Genomic DNA, 14,499 nt, shown 5'->3' with positions numbered 1-14,499 from the left:
TCACTAGTTACTTGAATGGCACTACTCCAGATTTGTGCCACTATAACTGAGCAATTTGATGCTATATACTTAATCCAGAAGCATTAAAGTACTGTGTTTGAGTGGTGAAAACTGAATTTCTTCTTTGATTCTTTAAAGATATCCCATCTTTATAAATCATTATTATATATTTAACTGTATTTTATTACCTCTGCAAATTATCAACAAAATAATTAAATTTGCAAAAAACTAGTGTACATAGTTATTATAAAATTCAATTGAATGACCATTTATTAATAAACATGCTATCATCAGGAAATCCTACATTCACATTTTTCATTTACTTATTTAGATTAAACCTCAACGTTTGTTAAATTAATTGAATTTTGCGTGTATATCTCAGAGAAATACCCGATCAATGTTTACATACTAATAGCATAGTTTGAATAGCAATGTGCAATTTCCAAGTAACACTTGTGCATTTAGTTACTCACTAAAGCAATTCCAAAAAAATCCTTTGTAATCTCATTTCCTTGCATTGTTTGTATTAAAGCAATTTTAATGCTGCTTTCAGTATTTGAGGTACAGTTCTCACAACACACTATATTAGATTATCTGTTTGAATACGTTTTGATTAAAGTGCAATAATTCACTTGGCTCTAGACTCTTCAATTCCTTTTTAGGATATAAATTTTGCAAATAGTTTAGTTTTTCAGGATGAAATATTTCACTCATAGCACATTTTGTTCTAAAAATCATCTTTCTATATGTACACATTTGTTCTTAATATAATGCTGAATATTTTAGAACAGAAAGCCAATGCCTTGAGATGAGATCTGTTTTTCAGAAGCGTGGAAGCCCCCATGACACCAACTGAAGTAAACGAAAACTACAGGTACTTGGCCCTCTATGGAAAATCATGCTCTGTTACCTTTGGATTCTTTAGCCTAGGTCAAAACGCCACTTTGGAAAAATGTATATAACTCGATTAGCAAAGTAACTGGTTAAAGGCAATCTTTGTTGCTATTAACTCGAGCTTTATTACCAAGTGATGTTGCATAATCAGTTTGTGTGATGTCCACACTTACTACATAAAAAAAAAAGATGCTGGAACTAAATTTTCTAGTAGCAGTCCAGAAAGACAGCAGAGAAAGGACAAAAAGCCCTAGGCCATAGTATGTGTTGACATATTAAGTTTAAGATGAGTTTAGCACTTGGATGAGATGGTGCATAGACCAGAGAGTGAAATCCTTTCCCACCTAGAACAGGTATCAGTGTACTAAAAGTAGGTGGCATTGCTAGTATCTCTCTAAGAACCTGAAGGGATCACCTGTAACAGCAATTCAATCCCCACATAAATTCAGTTCTTTCCTTTCTACTGACACTTGAGTGCCAGTTGCAATGGTGGCATGAAGCTGAAAACATATCCACTAAGAACTGAACTTAGATATCCCAACTATTTTATTATACAGGTTTCAGAGGGTAGCCACTTTTGGGCTGGAGTTGCACATCTAAGGATGGAATTTAGCCCTATGGAGTTAGGGTTTTTTTTAAACTTTTCATCAGAGCCTCTTCTGTCTGCTACTGGAAGTGTCCTTAAATACTACAATGCTGAGCATTATAGCAACGCTTGCAAATAATAATTGTTCAGGAAAACACATGAATGTCTTTCACTCCAAAACCTCATGCTCTTGGTGTTTGTTTGAGGAGAAAGAGTGAGAAACAGTATTAACTGTATGCTCCTGTCCTTATCAGCTAGTACTATGTTAAGGATGGTTGATACTGATGGCCTCAAATGTTTGACTCGTTCTCAAGGTAACCCTCAATGTGATGCATCCTTGACAGGACATTGAGTTTTCAGTGCTTATCAGCACAAAAAACCTTTCCACGCACCTCAATTAATGGTAAGATTTTATGCTGCCCCTCTTAGAGGCTCAGCACAGAACTCCCAGCCCCAGGAAGGGGAAGGTAGTGTGGTTTTAAAGCCACCTTTGCATCCTCCCAGTCCTCGACTGCTCTGGAACTGGAGTAGCCCCTGGCATAATTTAGACAGCCCAGGAGGTCTGTCTAAATTACAGGTTTCAGAGTAGCAGCCATGTTAGTCTGTATCTGCAAAAAGAAAAGGAGTACTTGTGGCACCTTAGAGACTAACAAATTTATTTTGAGCATAAGCTTTCGTGAGCTACAGCTCACTTCATCGGAGCTGTAGCTCACAAAAGCTTATGCTCAAAATAAATTTGTTAGTCTCTAAGGTGCCACAAGTACTCCTTTTCTTTTTGTCTAAATTACAGCAGCCTCCCAGGCTGTCTTACGGACTACAACACTACCCAAGACCTCCATAGCGCTGTAGTTATGTGCCTTAGTCCAGAGCCTGCAGGAGTGTTCAAAAGACCTTGTGGCTGTCTTCTACAATGCATGCATTGGAGGCCTCATCCCTTGACCACTTCAGGCCTTTTACCCAGTGTAAAGGTGCCACAGTGGGATGAGGATCTCATCTTAGTCTCTAGTTAAAAATGAAATGAAAGTTGAAAGCTAAGTGAGTGATGATTCACTCCAAGGCCAACCATTGAGATCTTATTACCCAAAAATGGTTGATAATCCTGTACTACGTTCCAAGAACTCTTCTTCGGGTAAGTAATTCTTCATTTTATCTGCTTAGTGTTCTTGTATGCATTTGAAGAGATGGATACTTCTGGTATTTCAGATATTACTATTACAGTTTCTTTATTTGAGGATCCGATTGTCATTTGCATTTTAGTAAGATGATGCTACATTTAGGTGTAATCCTCCACAGATCAGCAAAATGAAATGTATATTCTAACACGAAGAGTAAACAACAGACTCGTTATCAGTTTTCTCTCATCAGCGTTCATCATGTAAGTCACTGAGCCTGAAATTCATCATTTGAAAGAAGCCTTTAATTGTCATCTTGGTCCTCCTTATTGCCATTTACAAAGTTCCAACTTCCTCTTTGGGCTGCTCTTGTGGGATAGGTTGATAACGTCTTTTAAAGAAGCCAGACTGAAAAAAAATTTCAAAATCAATTGGTGTCTGTCAGCAAATTCTTAATTCGTCAGATTTAATAAAATCCACTTACTTTGAACAGTATAAAAGATTAAGATGACGTGCTGGCATATGTAATTAAGTATCAGCTTGTTACTCTGTTTTGGGAGTAACAGTGATGTTACTATTAAAATGACTGCCCTATTGATCTGAACTAATTTTTAAAAATGTAGACTTTTTTCTAATTGGTACATAATATAGCAAAAGACAGCATTACTAAAAATTACTTTACATCTATGGGGCTAATCCTTTCCCTTCATTCACAATATCAGCAAATGGGCTGTGAACTGTGGAAGTCCAGAGATCAAAATCTTCCCACCCAGGATATGGAACGATGATGAAATCCCAGCATTTGTTACACTTCTGAACTCTTCTGCGGGAATAATGACTAGTGGAGTCACATTCACAGATGTCTAATCCCCGCTTCCCTTACTATGGCAGAAAAGAAATTCCTTTGGCAAGCAAGGGGTACACCAAGTGAACAATACCTTACCCCATCAGAACTTTTCTGGACCTTGTATGGCTACTAACAGTGGGGAGCAAGATTTGGCCCTAGTGTTCATATACAAGAACTTAGAATTTAAAACAGTTAATGCTGGCAAGCAACAAGACCATTTTCACCTTTTCTGTTAGGAATATTGTAGACCATTCTGTTGTGTGTCCATCAGAATAGCAAAAACATGAAGCAGCAGCCTAAAAAAATTATGTTTGACTTCTGGAGGGAAATTATGCAAATCTGGCCCATAAATATGGGGGAAAACTTGGAGTACAGAATTAAAGATTGCGAAGAGGTAAGTTAATGTCAATAAGTACTTTTACTGAGATAGGGAAAACATGGGGTAAAAAGGACAAATGAAGAAAAAACTTTAAAAGAGGTTTTTGGAAAAAGGGAATTAATCATATCAGGATTTGTTATTCTTTAGTACAGATCATAATAAAGCATATTATTCCTGTTTTTAAAGGATTTAATGAAAATAGCAGAGAAATATTGATAAAGGAAAAAAAATCCTACCTTCCAGAGTAACAGCACTATAAGCAAAAACAATAAAATGCCAAATACTGAACCTATCCCAATAATCAGCATGGTAACATGATGTTTTGGCTTTTGGTTATGTAGTCCTTCCAAAAAGACCTATATGAAGTAGGGGAACATTAAAGTATGAATATTAGTATGTTTAGAATAGACAATGTATTCAATTAAAATATAACTTAATGAAGTAATTATTATTATTGCATTCATTAAATATCTACATATGTTATATATTCCCATAAATGGTATCTTGTCTCCGCTTCAGATGATGACCAAAAAAAAATCTATTTGCCTAACTAACTGCAATTTAATTCCAATTATGTACATATCTAATTGTGCATAATTTTATCATTTCAGGTTCTATTTTTCTTGAATATATTTTTTTTAGGGGGGAGGGCTAACCAACTTGTGTACTTAAAGAATTCTTACATGTGCCACTTGCTTTTCCTTGTGTAGTTCAATGACTTTTGGATTTTTTTCTGGTGATGCTGTAGCACTTATTTCAAACTCAAGTGATGATGCCTCATCCTGTTTTAAAAAAAAGATAGGCCAAGTTGCATAAATACAGTAATACTTTGAGGTCATCAGATAAAAGATGATATAATACTATAAACAGTGAGTTAAATGTTGATGTGTAGGTGCCCTAGTCTACAAAAGAACTGAGTGACAGAGCCAGGAACAGAACTGTACTCCAGTAACTCAAAAGGACTATGTATTTATAAATTTAGACAAGTTAACTTGGAACTATGGCACTACTGCTAATCAAAGCTAAATATTTTAAAGGACAGAGTCACTGACAAAGTTGTAGATACATTTTTGGGGGACAAACAGAGTTCAGATTTCTATTTTAAAGGCTTTCTTCTCATTTCCATTTGTCCAAGAGCTGCCCCATTCCTGGAACTTACATCTAATACCCACCAAATTAATGAAACCACTGTTTGTGCCATAATCAGAATGTTCCCTGCAACACTCCATTGAAGGCTGTATTCCTAGTGGTGATCACTTCAACCAAGAGAGTTTCTGAGATCCAGGCATTAATGGCTGACCTGCTGTATAGGGTATTCCTTAAAGATAGAGGGTTTTTGTCCACACCCTAAGTTACTTTTTATCAAAGGCAGTATCTGATTTATTATTATGCAAATATGGCAATTCAGCTGTATTTTCTATAAGTCCCATTCATTATCAAGAATTGTCTAGGTGTTAAAATGGCTCTTAGTTATTATCTAAACAGCATTAAACCATTCTGTAAATCACCTAAAGTGTTCATAGCACAGACAGACAAATTCAGATACTAATTGTGTTTAGAATAACGAGACAACAGTCATTCACCCTTTAACCAATTTACAGTATGTATGACCAAGAAATGTCATGCTAGAAGAGACCAATGATCCATTCACTTCAGTATCTTTCCTCTGCTTGTTTATGACAAAAAAAAAAACTATGATGTGCCTGCCTGCAATTATATGCCAATAGCTGTCTGGTTTATCATATCCTGCTAGTGAGTGTTGTAATCAAATTATCAACAGTGCAGGAATATTAAACCAAAAATTATCACCGTTTTATAGTACTATAAGCTTGAAGTGAAAGGTATATCTTGGAGCTTGCTTTTTGGTTGTGATATGCCAACTAAGCCACAGCATCTGTCACTTTGAGAGGTTTGCACCACGTGTTAGAGTACAGCAACCCTCTTACATTTAAATACCTCTCTTTGTAGTGTTCTTCAGTATTTGAACTAAAACGCGTATTTATACTCAATAATATTAACTTGGATTTAACAATACTTGATTTATATATTAAATGAATATTGTGCAATTTATTTCTGTCAACTAGAAATATAGCGCAGTGTTCACAAGAGGGTGCTGCAAATCCATGTGATGCCATTAAAAAGCAAATAACCTTTTAAAATTATCTGATTAAAGATTTATATACAATTTACCATTTCTAAAACTGAAGGAGTAGCTTCCAGTTGCATCTGGACAATTGCTTCTTTTCCACTTTCCATGTTTCCAAATTTACACAGTATTCGTAAACACAAATGATCTTCTTTCATGCAGTACTTGGAAGGAAAAAAAGCAAAAACACAACACTGAACTTTAGTAGCATGGTTTATTTTTTCTTGTTAATATCAAGGCCCCTGGCATCTAGTGAAAAAGGTGGGTTTTTTTTGCCTGAATAGGTCAAGATGCATGGCTACCTACAATAAATTACTGTCAATGAATGTTCCAGAAACTGGGTGGCAGAAGAGCTACACGCATGGCCTCATAATCACCTGACTATGTCAGGTTTTCAAAACACCATGTGGCCACAACTGGGGGGAAGTGGGGAATTTTCCAGAGAGCTAATTTCCTATATAAGCATCTAAATGAGAGTTGAGCAATTCTGAAAACATGGCTATAAGTAAATTGTTGCTACAGCAGGTTTTGTTTTCCATTGATCCAGTTATTAAGAATCATAAAGGCACTTTCAAACTTGTACATCAATCATACTGTAGATTTTTGATTTTGCTTTAAGAGTTAGTATTCAAAAATGAACTAGTAGCACTAGCCTCATTCAGGACTAGTACAAACAAGCCCTATACAAACTTCCTCACATAAGACGGCCATTACATCTCAGTTCTGACCTGCAATAATTCTGATACTCCAGCCTTCTCTTGAGCAATATGAGGTGGTTCTGTCATTTGTATGAGTAGGAGCTAAACTGAAAATATTTAATCCCTTTTGCTTATGACCAAAAACATTGTATAATAAGGTATAGTCTTTTAAAAAGTATAATTTCCCACTGACTTCTAAAATCAATCCTGAAAAGTATGTGTAACGCATAATATGAAGTACGCAGTTTATTTCGAGGGTTAAGTAAATTGGGACTGAACAAACCAAAACAAACAAAAAAAGACCCTTACCAGTCGCCTCTGAGTAGGCTTTGAAAAGAAAATGATGAGATCCTTTAATATGTTCATGTGTCCATTTTTTTCTGGTAAAGCACAGTCTCTTGTATAATTATCATAAAAACATTCTCCATCAGTTGTCTGGAAATAACAACAGCACAATCATTCCTGGGTTTTAAACATTTCCAGATACTGCTTAGAAGACATTTCTGTACATGCAGAAACTCAAAGAAAATTTCTGTATTTGAAAAGGATTTCTCTAGAGTATGACAGAAATGCACTGTTGGTATAGTGGGCACAATTCTAGCCCAGTTTATTTAACCAGAACTACCTGCTTACCTCTTACATGTCCTCAGAATTGTACTGAAAGTTTCTGGTGTGAGCCATACTCAGCCAGAGAGAGGTGTGATGGAAAAATAAATACGGGAAATTATTAAGACCCCACCCATTCCCTTTTTGGGGAAAATGTAATTACATTAATTAATAGGTCAACAGAACTGCAGGCTACAATGCATTCTAACAGAGTCAAAAGAACAGCAAAAATCTGTAGAGCGGAGACTGTGTATTGTGGGTTCTGTACAGCAGCAAACATGCTGTCTGGTATCAAATAATTAGCAGGTCTGATGGTGAGTAGAATCTAAAACCAAAACTGACATGGTTTATTGGACAGGATTATGGAACGCAGGAATTCACACTCCCCTCTTTAAAAAAAAAAAAAAAAAAAAATACTGCATTTTACTCCTTACAAGAAATTTTCAGTGCTGTAACACTGAATCCAGAAATAGGGAAAATAGATTGAAACACTCCTTAAAATTTAGAAACTGGCCCAATACTGAGCTCCATGCAGGTGGAAACTCTAACTTCAATGAGGCTCCAATCAGAGTCTAATATACTAGCTAGTATATTTCAGTAAATTAAATACTGAATATGTACTAAATCTAAATGTAACAAGTATTCACAATTTCACTGTAAGTGGGCACAGTATAAGGAAGGATCCCCAGGCTATTTGACTCCCTTTGTAGAATACCTCAGCTTATTTTAATTCAGCATTTCTACTTCTCTGCTAATTCAGCATCAATAGCCATGAAAATTTCTGAAATGAGTGCATGGTTGGTTGATTTACATTCATTTATAATTGGTTGATACACTAAAATAAGAGGAATTAAAATATTTAGGCAAAATTAATACGTTTCACACTAATTGTTACAGTCAAGTTTCACATACAATATAGCTGAATAAGAAAAATTTAGACGTGCCTTTTCAAGCACTGTTGTACTCCATCTGATTCTGTGCTTTCATGTACTACATACAGAGGAGAATGTAAAATCATAGTAAAACAAAACAAACATACCTGGATATCCAGAATGTTAAACAGCTTTTCATCTCTTGGTGCAAAAGAATTAGGAACCATTATCTCCAAATCTATAGCAGGAGCCATGCTCGGTCCAGCACTGATAACCTTGGGAGAAACCGTGCTACAGTAATTGAAACTTCCATTTGCATACACTAATCAGGAAATGAATACACACAATTCACACATTTACAGCATCAATGGCAGCAATGGAGGCTTCCCAGTGCTGGCTTGACAATAAAACTTGACCGAGCTAGAGGGACGCACCTCAAGAGATGAGAGTGCAGTTCATTTTCTAGCCCTATTGACTCTTTGATCTCTCTCTTAACTCTGCTCATAAAGTGCCATTGGGGTAATGGTAGCTTTGCGGTATGACACTAGTCTGTTATGACCTGAACTGAGGTCATATTTCACTACTTCACTATTCAAAGGGGTCTAAGGGAGCTAAATGCCCAACTTTCATTGACTTTTAATCCACCAATCTGTGCTGGATATGAACCTAGAGAGACCCTGTTACTAATCCCCAGAGCCAGCTAGTCCCCTCATGCTCTTCATGCAGTACTTGCTGTATACCAGCTCCTTGTGCAGCACTTGTGTTCTGTGAACAGATATGTAGTACAAATCACAAATATTTTTACAGCTGACTCCCCTGTTCAGTAAATATGTACTGTCTAAGAAAACCCATTGAAAACTGTAAGCCAGGGTGAAGGAGGATATTATCCAAGGCTCAAATGAGAGTTAGGTACCCAGCTCCCATTGACTTTGAATGGAAGTTGAGCACCTAGCTCCCCTTTGTGTCTTTTAAAATTCCTCCCTCCCACCCCCATCATCCAGGTCTATTGCAAATCAGTGAAACTCCCATGCATGTCTGGGTCAAATTCTGACCTCTGATGCGAAACAAATGAGCAGCAAAAGTTTCCTCACCTTCAGCACTCCATAAAGGTGACAGTCAAAGGTGCTTAACAGATGCTGGCTGTGGTTAGCAGGGGCATGGAATGAATGCGCTTGCCATAAAGAAGTGACAGGAAGAGAAGCAAAGACTATAGGAGGCTATGAAAGTGTTCAAAGGGAATTAAGTGAGATAGGTTCTTTTTAACATGGCTTGCACCCTTTAAGGGAACTCCAACTTCAATTAGTGACTGATCCAGCTGCTATTAAAGTCAATAGCAGTGTTTCTAGTGATCTGTAAGGGGCATAGATCATGCTTTTCAAGCACACTTTACTAGATCCATGGTGGCTTCATGGACAGAGAGAACCCAAGCTTAAAATTTGTAAGGGCACCATCTGGTGAGCTAAGCACACTCCCTATAGATGTTAATAGCTATTATTGTTGATGGAAATTTAGTGCTACAGGTGTATTTTGCTCAAAATTTTGAAAGCACTGGCGGGAAGCATATACTGATTGGTACATCCACAAATATAGGCTGGGAATTGGATGCCAAGAATCAAGGGAGCTGCTTCTGTTAACAGCTACACACAGAAGTTCTCACCAATCCCAGGATTTATGTATTTGTTTCTATATTAAGCACTTTACAAGATCAATGCTTTCCCAGTAAGTTACAAGGTGAGGTGGAAGTGCTTTTTGTCTTATCAGTTGCTAAGAATTAACTTTTAAAAAAAGAGGAATGGTTTCTATAAAGAATAGCTCTTACATGGAAAATGAAGTTGATCTTCTCCTCCATACAATTAATTGATGAATTTTTCTCACTGGGTCCGTAAACAAATGAAGCTGGTAATACAAATCTACAGTAATTAAAAAAATAATTACAATAGGACAAAATTAGCACTATTTAGTATGCAATGTTAATATGAGCATTATCCTGTCTAGGCCAGACTGTCCTCTATGCAGGTCATTACAGAGAACTGGAAAGTCTGAATTAGCACTTACCTTAGCCCTGCAGTAGCGAAGGTCCAGGATAAAGCCTGCTTTAATTTAGGCAGACATCTCCATGTATTGAGTGGGCACAATGTGGTAGTGATGACTCATCCTCCTCCAACCCTACCCACTGATCCCCAACTCAGAGAGGGGCTTTTATAAAGGAGGGGAGAAATTAGGACAAAGGGGCTACTCATCTCTTAAATCTCTGACTCATTTACCTCCACCCCCATTATCAGTGGGATTTCAGTCCCCACCACCTTCAGAGAAAGACTTGTCACAAGTATGGTTCAGTGATTAGGTTATGAGGAATTAAGGATTTATTTCCAACTTTGCCACTGATTCTGAGAGATCGACAAGTAACATCAACCTTGGGCTTCAGTTTCCCCAAAGACTTAGGAGATCTTCAAACGAAAAATGCTGGAGCTAAAATGTTAATATTCCTGTACTGGCTGCAATGATTGATATGGTGGCAAGGGAAGCGGTGGGAGAGTGGAGTGAAGATAGTGGAAGCAGTTGCTGCCCCTTCCCATCGTTAGTTTGAAAGAAGTATCCTGCTATACAAAGTAGAGTTCAAATATGCTGAGCCTGCCACTCTGAAGCAGTCTCTCTATAAGCCCTTACTTATACCAAGTGTCCTTTACATTTGCCATCACCTGATGACTGTGACAGTCAAAGGAAAGGATCCTTAAAAAGTATCCCTGGGCATTCCTTCTACATGACTGCAATCCAGTGATTACATTACAGTGGGGCTGGGCAAACCAAGGCCCGGTTTAGAGGGGCCTGTCTGCCCAGAACAAGGTAGATCTATTCATAGGCAAATTTATGACAGGCAGTATCACCAGCCGGGACAAGCTGAACAGCAAACAGTCAATATAGTTGAGTATAAAAGACCACGTGTTTGACTCGGGCAGTGGACAATTACACACAAAAGCATAAGGCGGAGCAACCACCAAAAGGGAATTTGATAGGCTAAAGGATTAAAATATAGGTTTTGTTCACCTTTGCAGAAAACAGGATTAAATGAGAGAAAAGCAGGAACAAATAATACTACTGTGTTATAGAAGAGCAAAGAATCAGTCCTCGGGTATTAAATCCCTGACCTCTTGGGATTTTTCCCCCATTTTAGAGGGACAAACTGAAGCACAAAGTCTGCAGCAGAACCTGGAATAAAATCTAGATCTTCTCACTCCCAGTACTGCAATTTTTCACTAGGCCATGCTTCCTCTCTGAAGATCATGGGAGTTCAGCCGAGGTATGTGTTCCTTAATAATGGATAAACAATCCTATGCATATGGATATGCAGAGCAACCATTAACTTACTTACCCATGGACATTTAGCTCGACCTCATGTTTCAGAGGTATGACTAAAGTTATGGAGTTATCCAACAGCAGGTCTTTATCCTCTTCATTTTCACTGTAGAAGTAAATGGGGGCGGGAGGGGTGGAGGAAGCTGTGTTAGAATGCATCATACACAATGTGTTATCTCTAGAAATAACTAATTACATAAAACATACACCTAGTAGCTTATTTAAATAACTTTTTTGTAACTGTCCATGTGCCAGTACGAAATCATTTTTATGACAATATTAGCAGAATTCTCATTATTTAAATAGCAATTATCTACTTTTTTGTGGTTTCAGTTTCTCTATATTTTATGTAATAAATGAGCTTTCTTGCAGTTGTGCTTCATTAAGCCTTTGCTGTGCTCCCTATTCTGTTTTCCAAAGCTAGGGATATTTTTCATCAAACGCAGCAATTTTTATCAAGCAAGATTTACCAGGTAGCATTAACTGTGATGCTGAGGTCATCTTCTGCCCTGGTAAGTGAGCTTACATCCAAGAGAAAACTAAAATCCATCTGTAGAACAAATGAAACATTGTTTGTGCTAAATGATTGGGTGTGTCTTAACAAATGTTTAAGATGAAATGTTACATCATTAAACTAATTTGAAATTTCCCTCTTTCTTAAACGTTTAACTTTTGTGAAAAATTCTAGAGTGCACTGAATTATATTTTGCACAAGTTCAGCCCCCAGTTCATTAGGACATAATGCTTTTGTTTTAATCTCAGTCAACCCAATCACTTTCCTACAAAACTTTTGTAGGAAAGGTTAAGGTACAGAAAATGTATTGTGCTATCGAAGTAGTTCCAGCTCTGGATTGAATGCATGGTCACAGTATACCCTAAAAACACTTCCACCCAAAGTGGGATAGAGGATTTGGTGCTTCCTTTATTTCCTCTAACATGCACTCCCCTATAGCAGCAGTTCTCAACCGGGGTCTGTGGCCTGCTGGAGGTCTGTGGCCTGCTGGAGGTCTGCAAATAGGTTTCAGGGGGTCTGCCGAGCCCCACTGCCCTGGAGCCCTGCTGCTTGGGGCTGAAGAACACTAAAGCCGCAGAAAACAACTGTTTTTCTGCATGTAAAAGCCTGAGCAACTGAGCTCAGGCAACTGCCCTGCTTGCTGCCAGCCTTGGCTTGTATATGCAGAAAAACAGTTGACACACATGTTTCAGAGTAACAGCCGTGTTAGTCTGTATTCGCAAAAAGAAAAGGAGTACTTGTGGCACCTTAGAGACTAACCAATTTATTTGAGCATGAGCTTTTTTTCATGCATCCGATGAAGTGAGCTGTAGCTCACGAAAGCTCATGCTCAAATAAATTGGTTAGTCTCTAAGGTGCCACAAGTACTCCTTTTCTAGTTGACACACAGGTGGGCCTTGGAAAGCAAAAGTTTGAGAACCCTTGCCCTATATGATCTGCTTCCTGAAGGATACTCTGTCCTGCTTGGCCAATTGCAGCAGAACTTTCAGGCTGCAATTTTGAGAAGCACTCAGCATTAATCTAACTCTGCTCCCATTTAAGTTCCCAGGACAACTCCCAGATGCTTCAGTGGGTGCAGAGGTAGGCCAATGCTGAGCTCTTTTGAAAATCCCAACCTAAGGATGAGATTCTGTCCTTTCCTTTATCCTCTGTACAGCAGGTTAAAGGATTCTAAAATGCCACAATCCAGCGAGGTCCCTGGTACAAGGACTGAGTAAGACACCTCCAGACCCCTTGTAAGCCCTAGTGTAGGAGAGACCGTTCTGTTGCCTTGCTCCCAGAACACAGTACTGCAGAGATTCTACGCCCAGAGGCAGCTGGTGACGGCCATAACTAAATTATACTGGGGGCCACTCCAGTTCTTGGAGCAGCCCAAAACCAAGACTATGCAAAAACAGATTATAGCCACCTTTAGTCCCTGCTCATCCTGGGCTGCAGGCTCTGTGCAAGAGGCACAGCACAGCCTCAGTCTTTAAAAGTACCCCAGACTTAAATGAACAGTGCTTTAAATGAACTGAAATGAATGAAGATTCTGAGACATATGAAATCCAACATTTGTGCTAACGAGAGAACACATGTTAAAGGAAACAAACACCCTTTTGGAACCTTTAGGTTTGAAGATTAGTAAAGAAGTGAGAGAGTTGTCATAGTGGCCCCCGGTACTCCCTCATGTAGAATATGCCTAAAGCTGCCCCTGAGCAGAACAGACTTAATCTTGAAATGATTTCTACCTAAAAAACTCTAAGCTCTTCAGGGCAGGGACTGTGTTGTCTGTCTCAAATACCTGGCATGCTGCTGATGCTAAATAAAAAATAAGGTAGTGACCACTTTTCCCCCACAGAATAGCCCTTACAGGCCTATTTACAGAAAGGCTCTAACATCTGTGTGCAGATGAAGATTCCAACCCTTACAGCCAGAAACAAGTCAACTAAACCCTAGTTAGCAGGCAAGGAGTTACTCAGAAAGAAAAACGTGGTGCCAACGATGTTGGCAGAAGCACAGAAGGTGTAGTGAATTCAGCACAAGAGGCATACTGACTAAATAAACTACTTTGTCTCTAAGCTTCTAAACACAAATACCCCTCATGCTCTTTGTAACTGAAAACGGAGATGCTCTTGAATCTTTGGATTAAATAAATCGTTTTCTGATTGTTAAAATCCTTTTTTTAAACACATGGCAACGTCACATCAATATCAGTTAAAAGAATAAAACTAGAAAAGTAACATTTCAATGACTTCCTTGGTACAGTTCACCATAAAGGGAGCAAGATTACAGTATGTATGGTATGCCTGTTCTTGACACATTACTTATTACAATTTGATTTGAATGCATTGTTTCCAATAAACTATAGAAGGCTAATTTCTTATAAAGGAATGAAGGGTTTTTATTATAATGATTTTAAAGAAAACCACTGGCATACCTACAAAGTGTCGATTTAGGTGCAATACACACATTCTGTTGTGTATATCTTGTCCTTGGAGACTCAGTGTGA

The 14,499-nt window shown here is 38.0% G+C and overlaps 1 protein-coding gene across 1 annotated transcript in view; it reads right to left on the bottom strand.

Annotated features, from left to right (window-relative positions):
• Positions 1–2,226: 2,226 nt before the first annotated feature.
• The window catches only part of ITGA4 (integrin subunit alpha 4), a 55,691-nt gene continuing 43,418 nt past the window's right edge, over positions 2,227–14,499 (bottom strand). Inside the window, 10 exon segments of the mRNA XM_073306060.1 lie at positions 2,227–2,955; positions 2,958–3,000; positions 4,055–4,174; positions 4,502–4,600; positions 6,009–6,128; positions 6,972–7,097; positions 8,308–8,415; positions 9,960–10,050; positions 11,511–11,600; positions 11,965–12,044. Of these exon segments, the coding sequence (XP_073162161.1) occupies positions 2,897–2,955; positions 2,958–3,000; positions 4,055–4,174; positions 4,502–4,600; positions 6,009–6,128; positions 6,972–7,097; positions 8,308–8,415; positions 9,960–10,050; positions 11,511–11,600; positions 11,965–12,044 (936 nt within the window). The 3' untranslated portion in view covers positions 2,227–2,896.

Source organism: Lepidochelys kempii, chromosome 11 (assembly GCF_965140265.1).
Source record: "Lepidochelys kempii isolate rLepKem1 chromosome 11, rLepKem1.hap2, whole genome shotgun sequence".
NCBI classification, from domain to species: Eukaryota; Metazoa; Chordata; order Testudines; family Cheloniidae; genus Lepidochelys; species Lepidochelys kempii.
The sequence above is the reverse complement of the archived record's forward strand: the minus strand, read 5'-3'. Positions and strand labels throughout refer to the sequence as shown.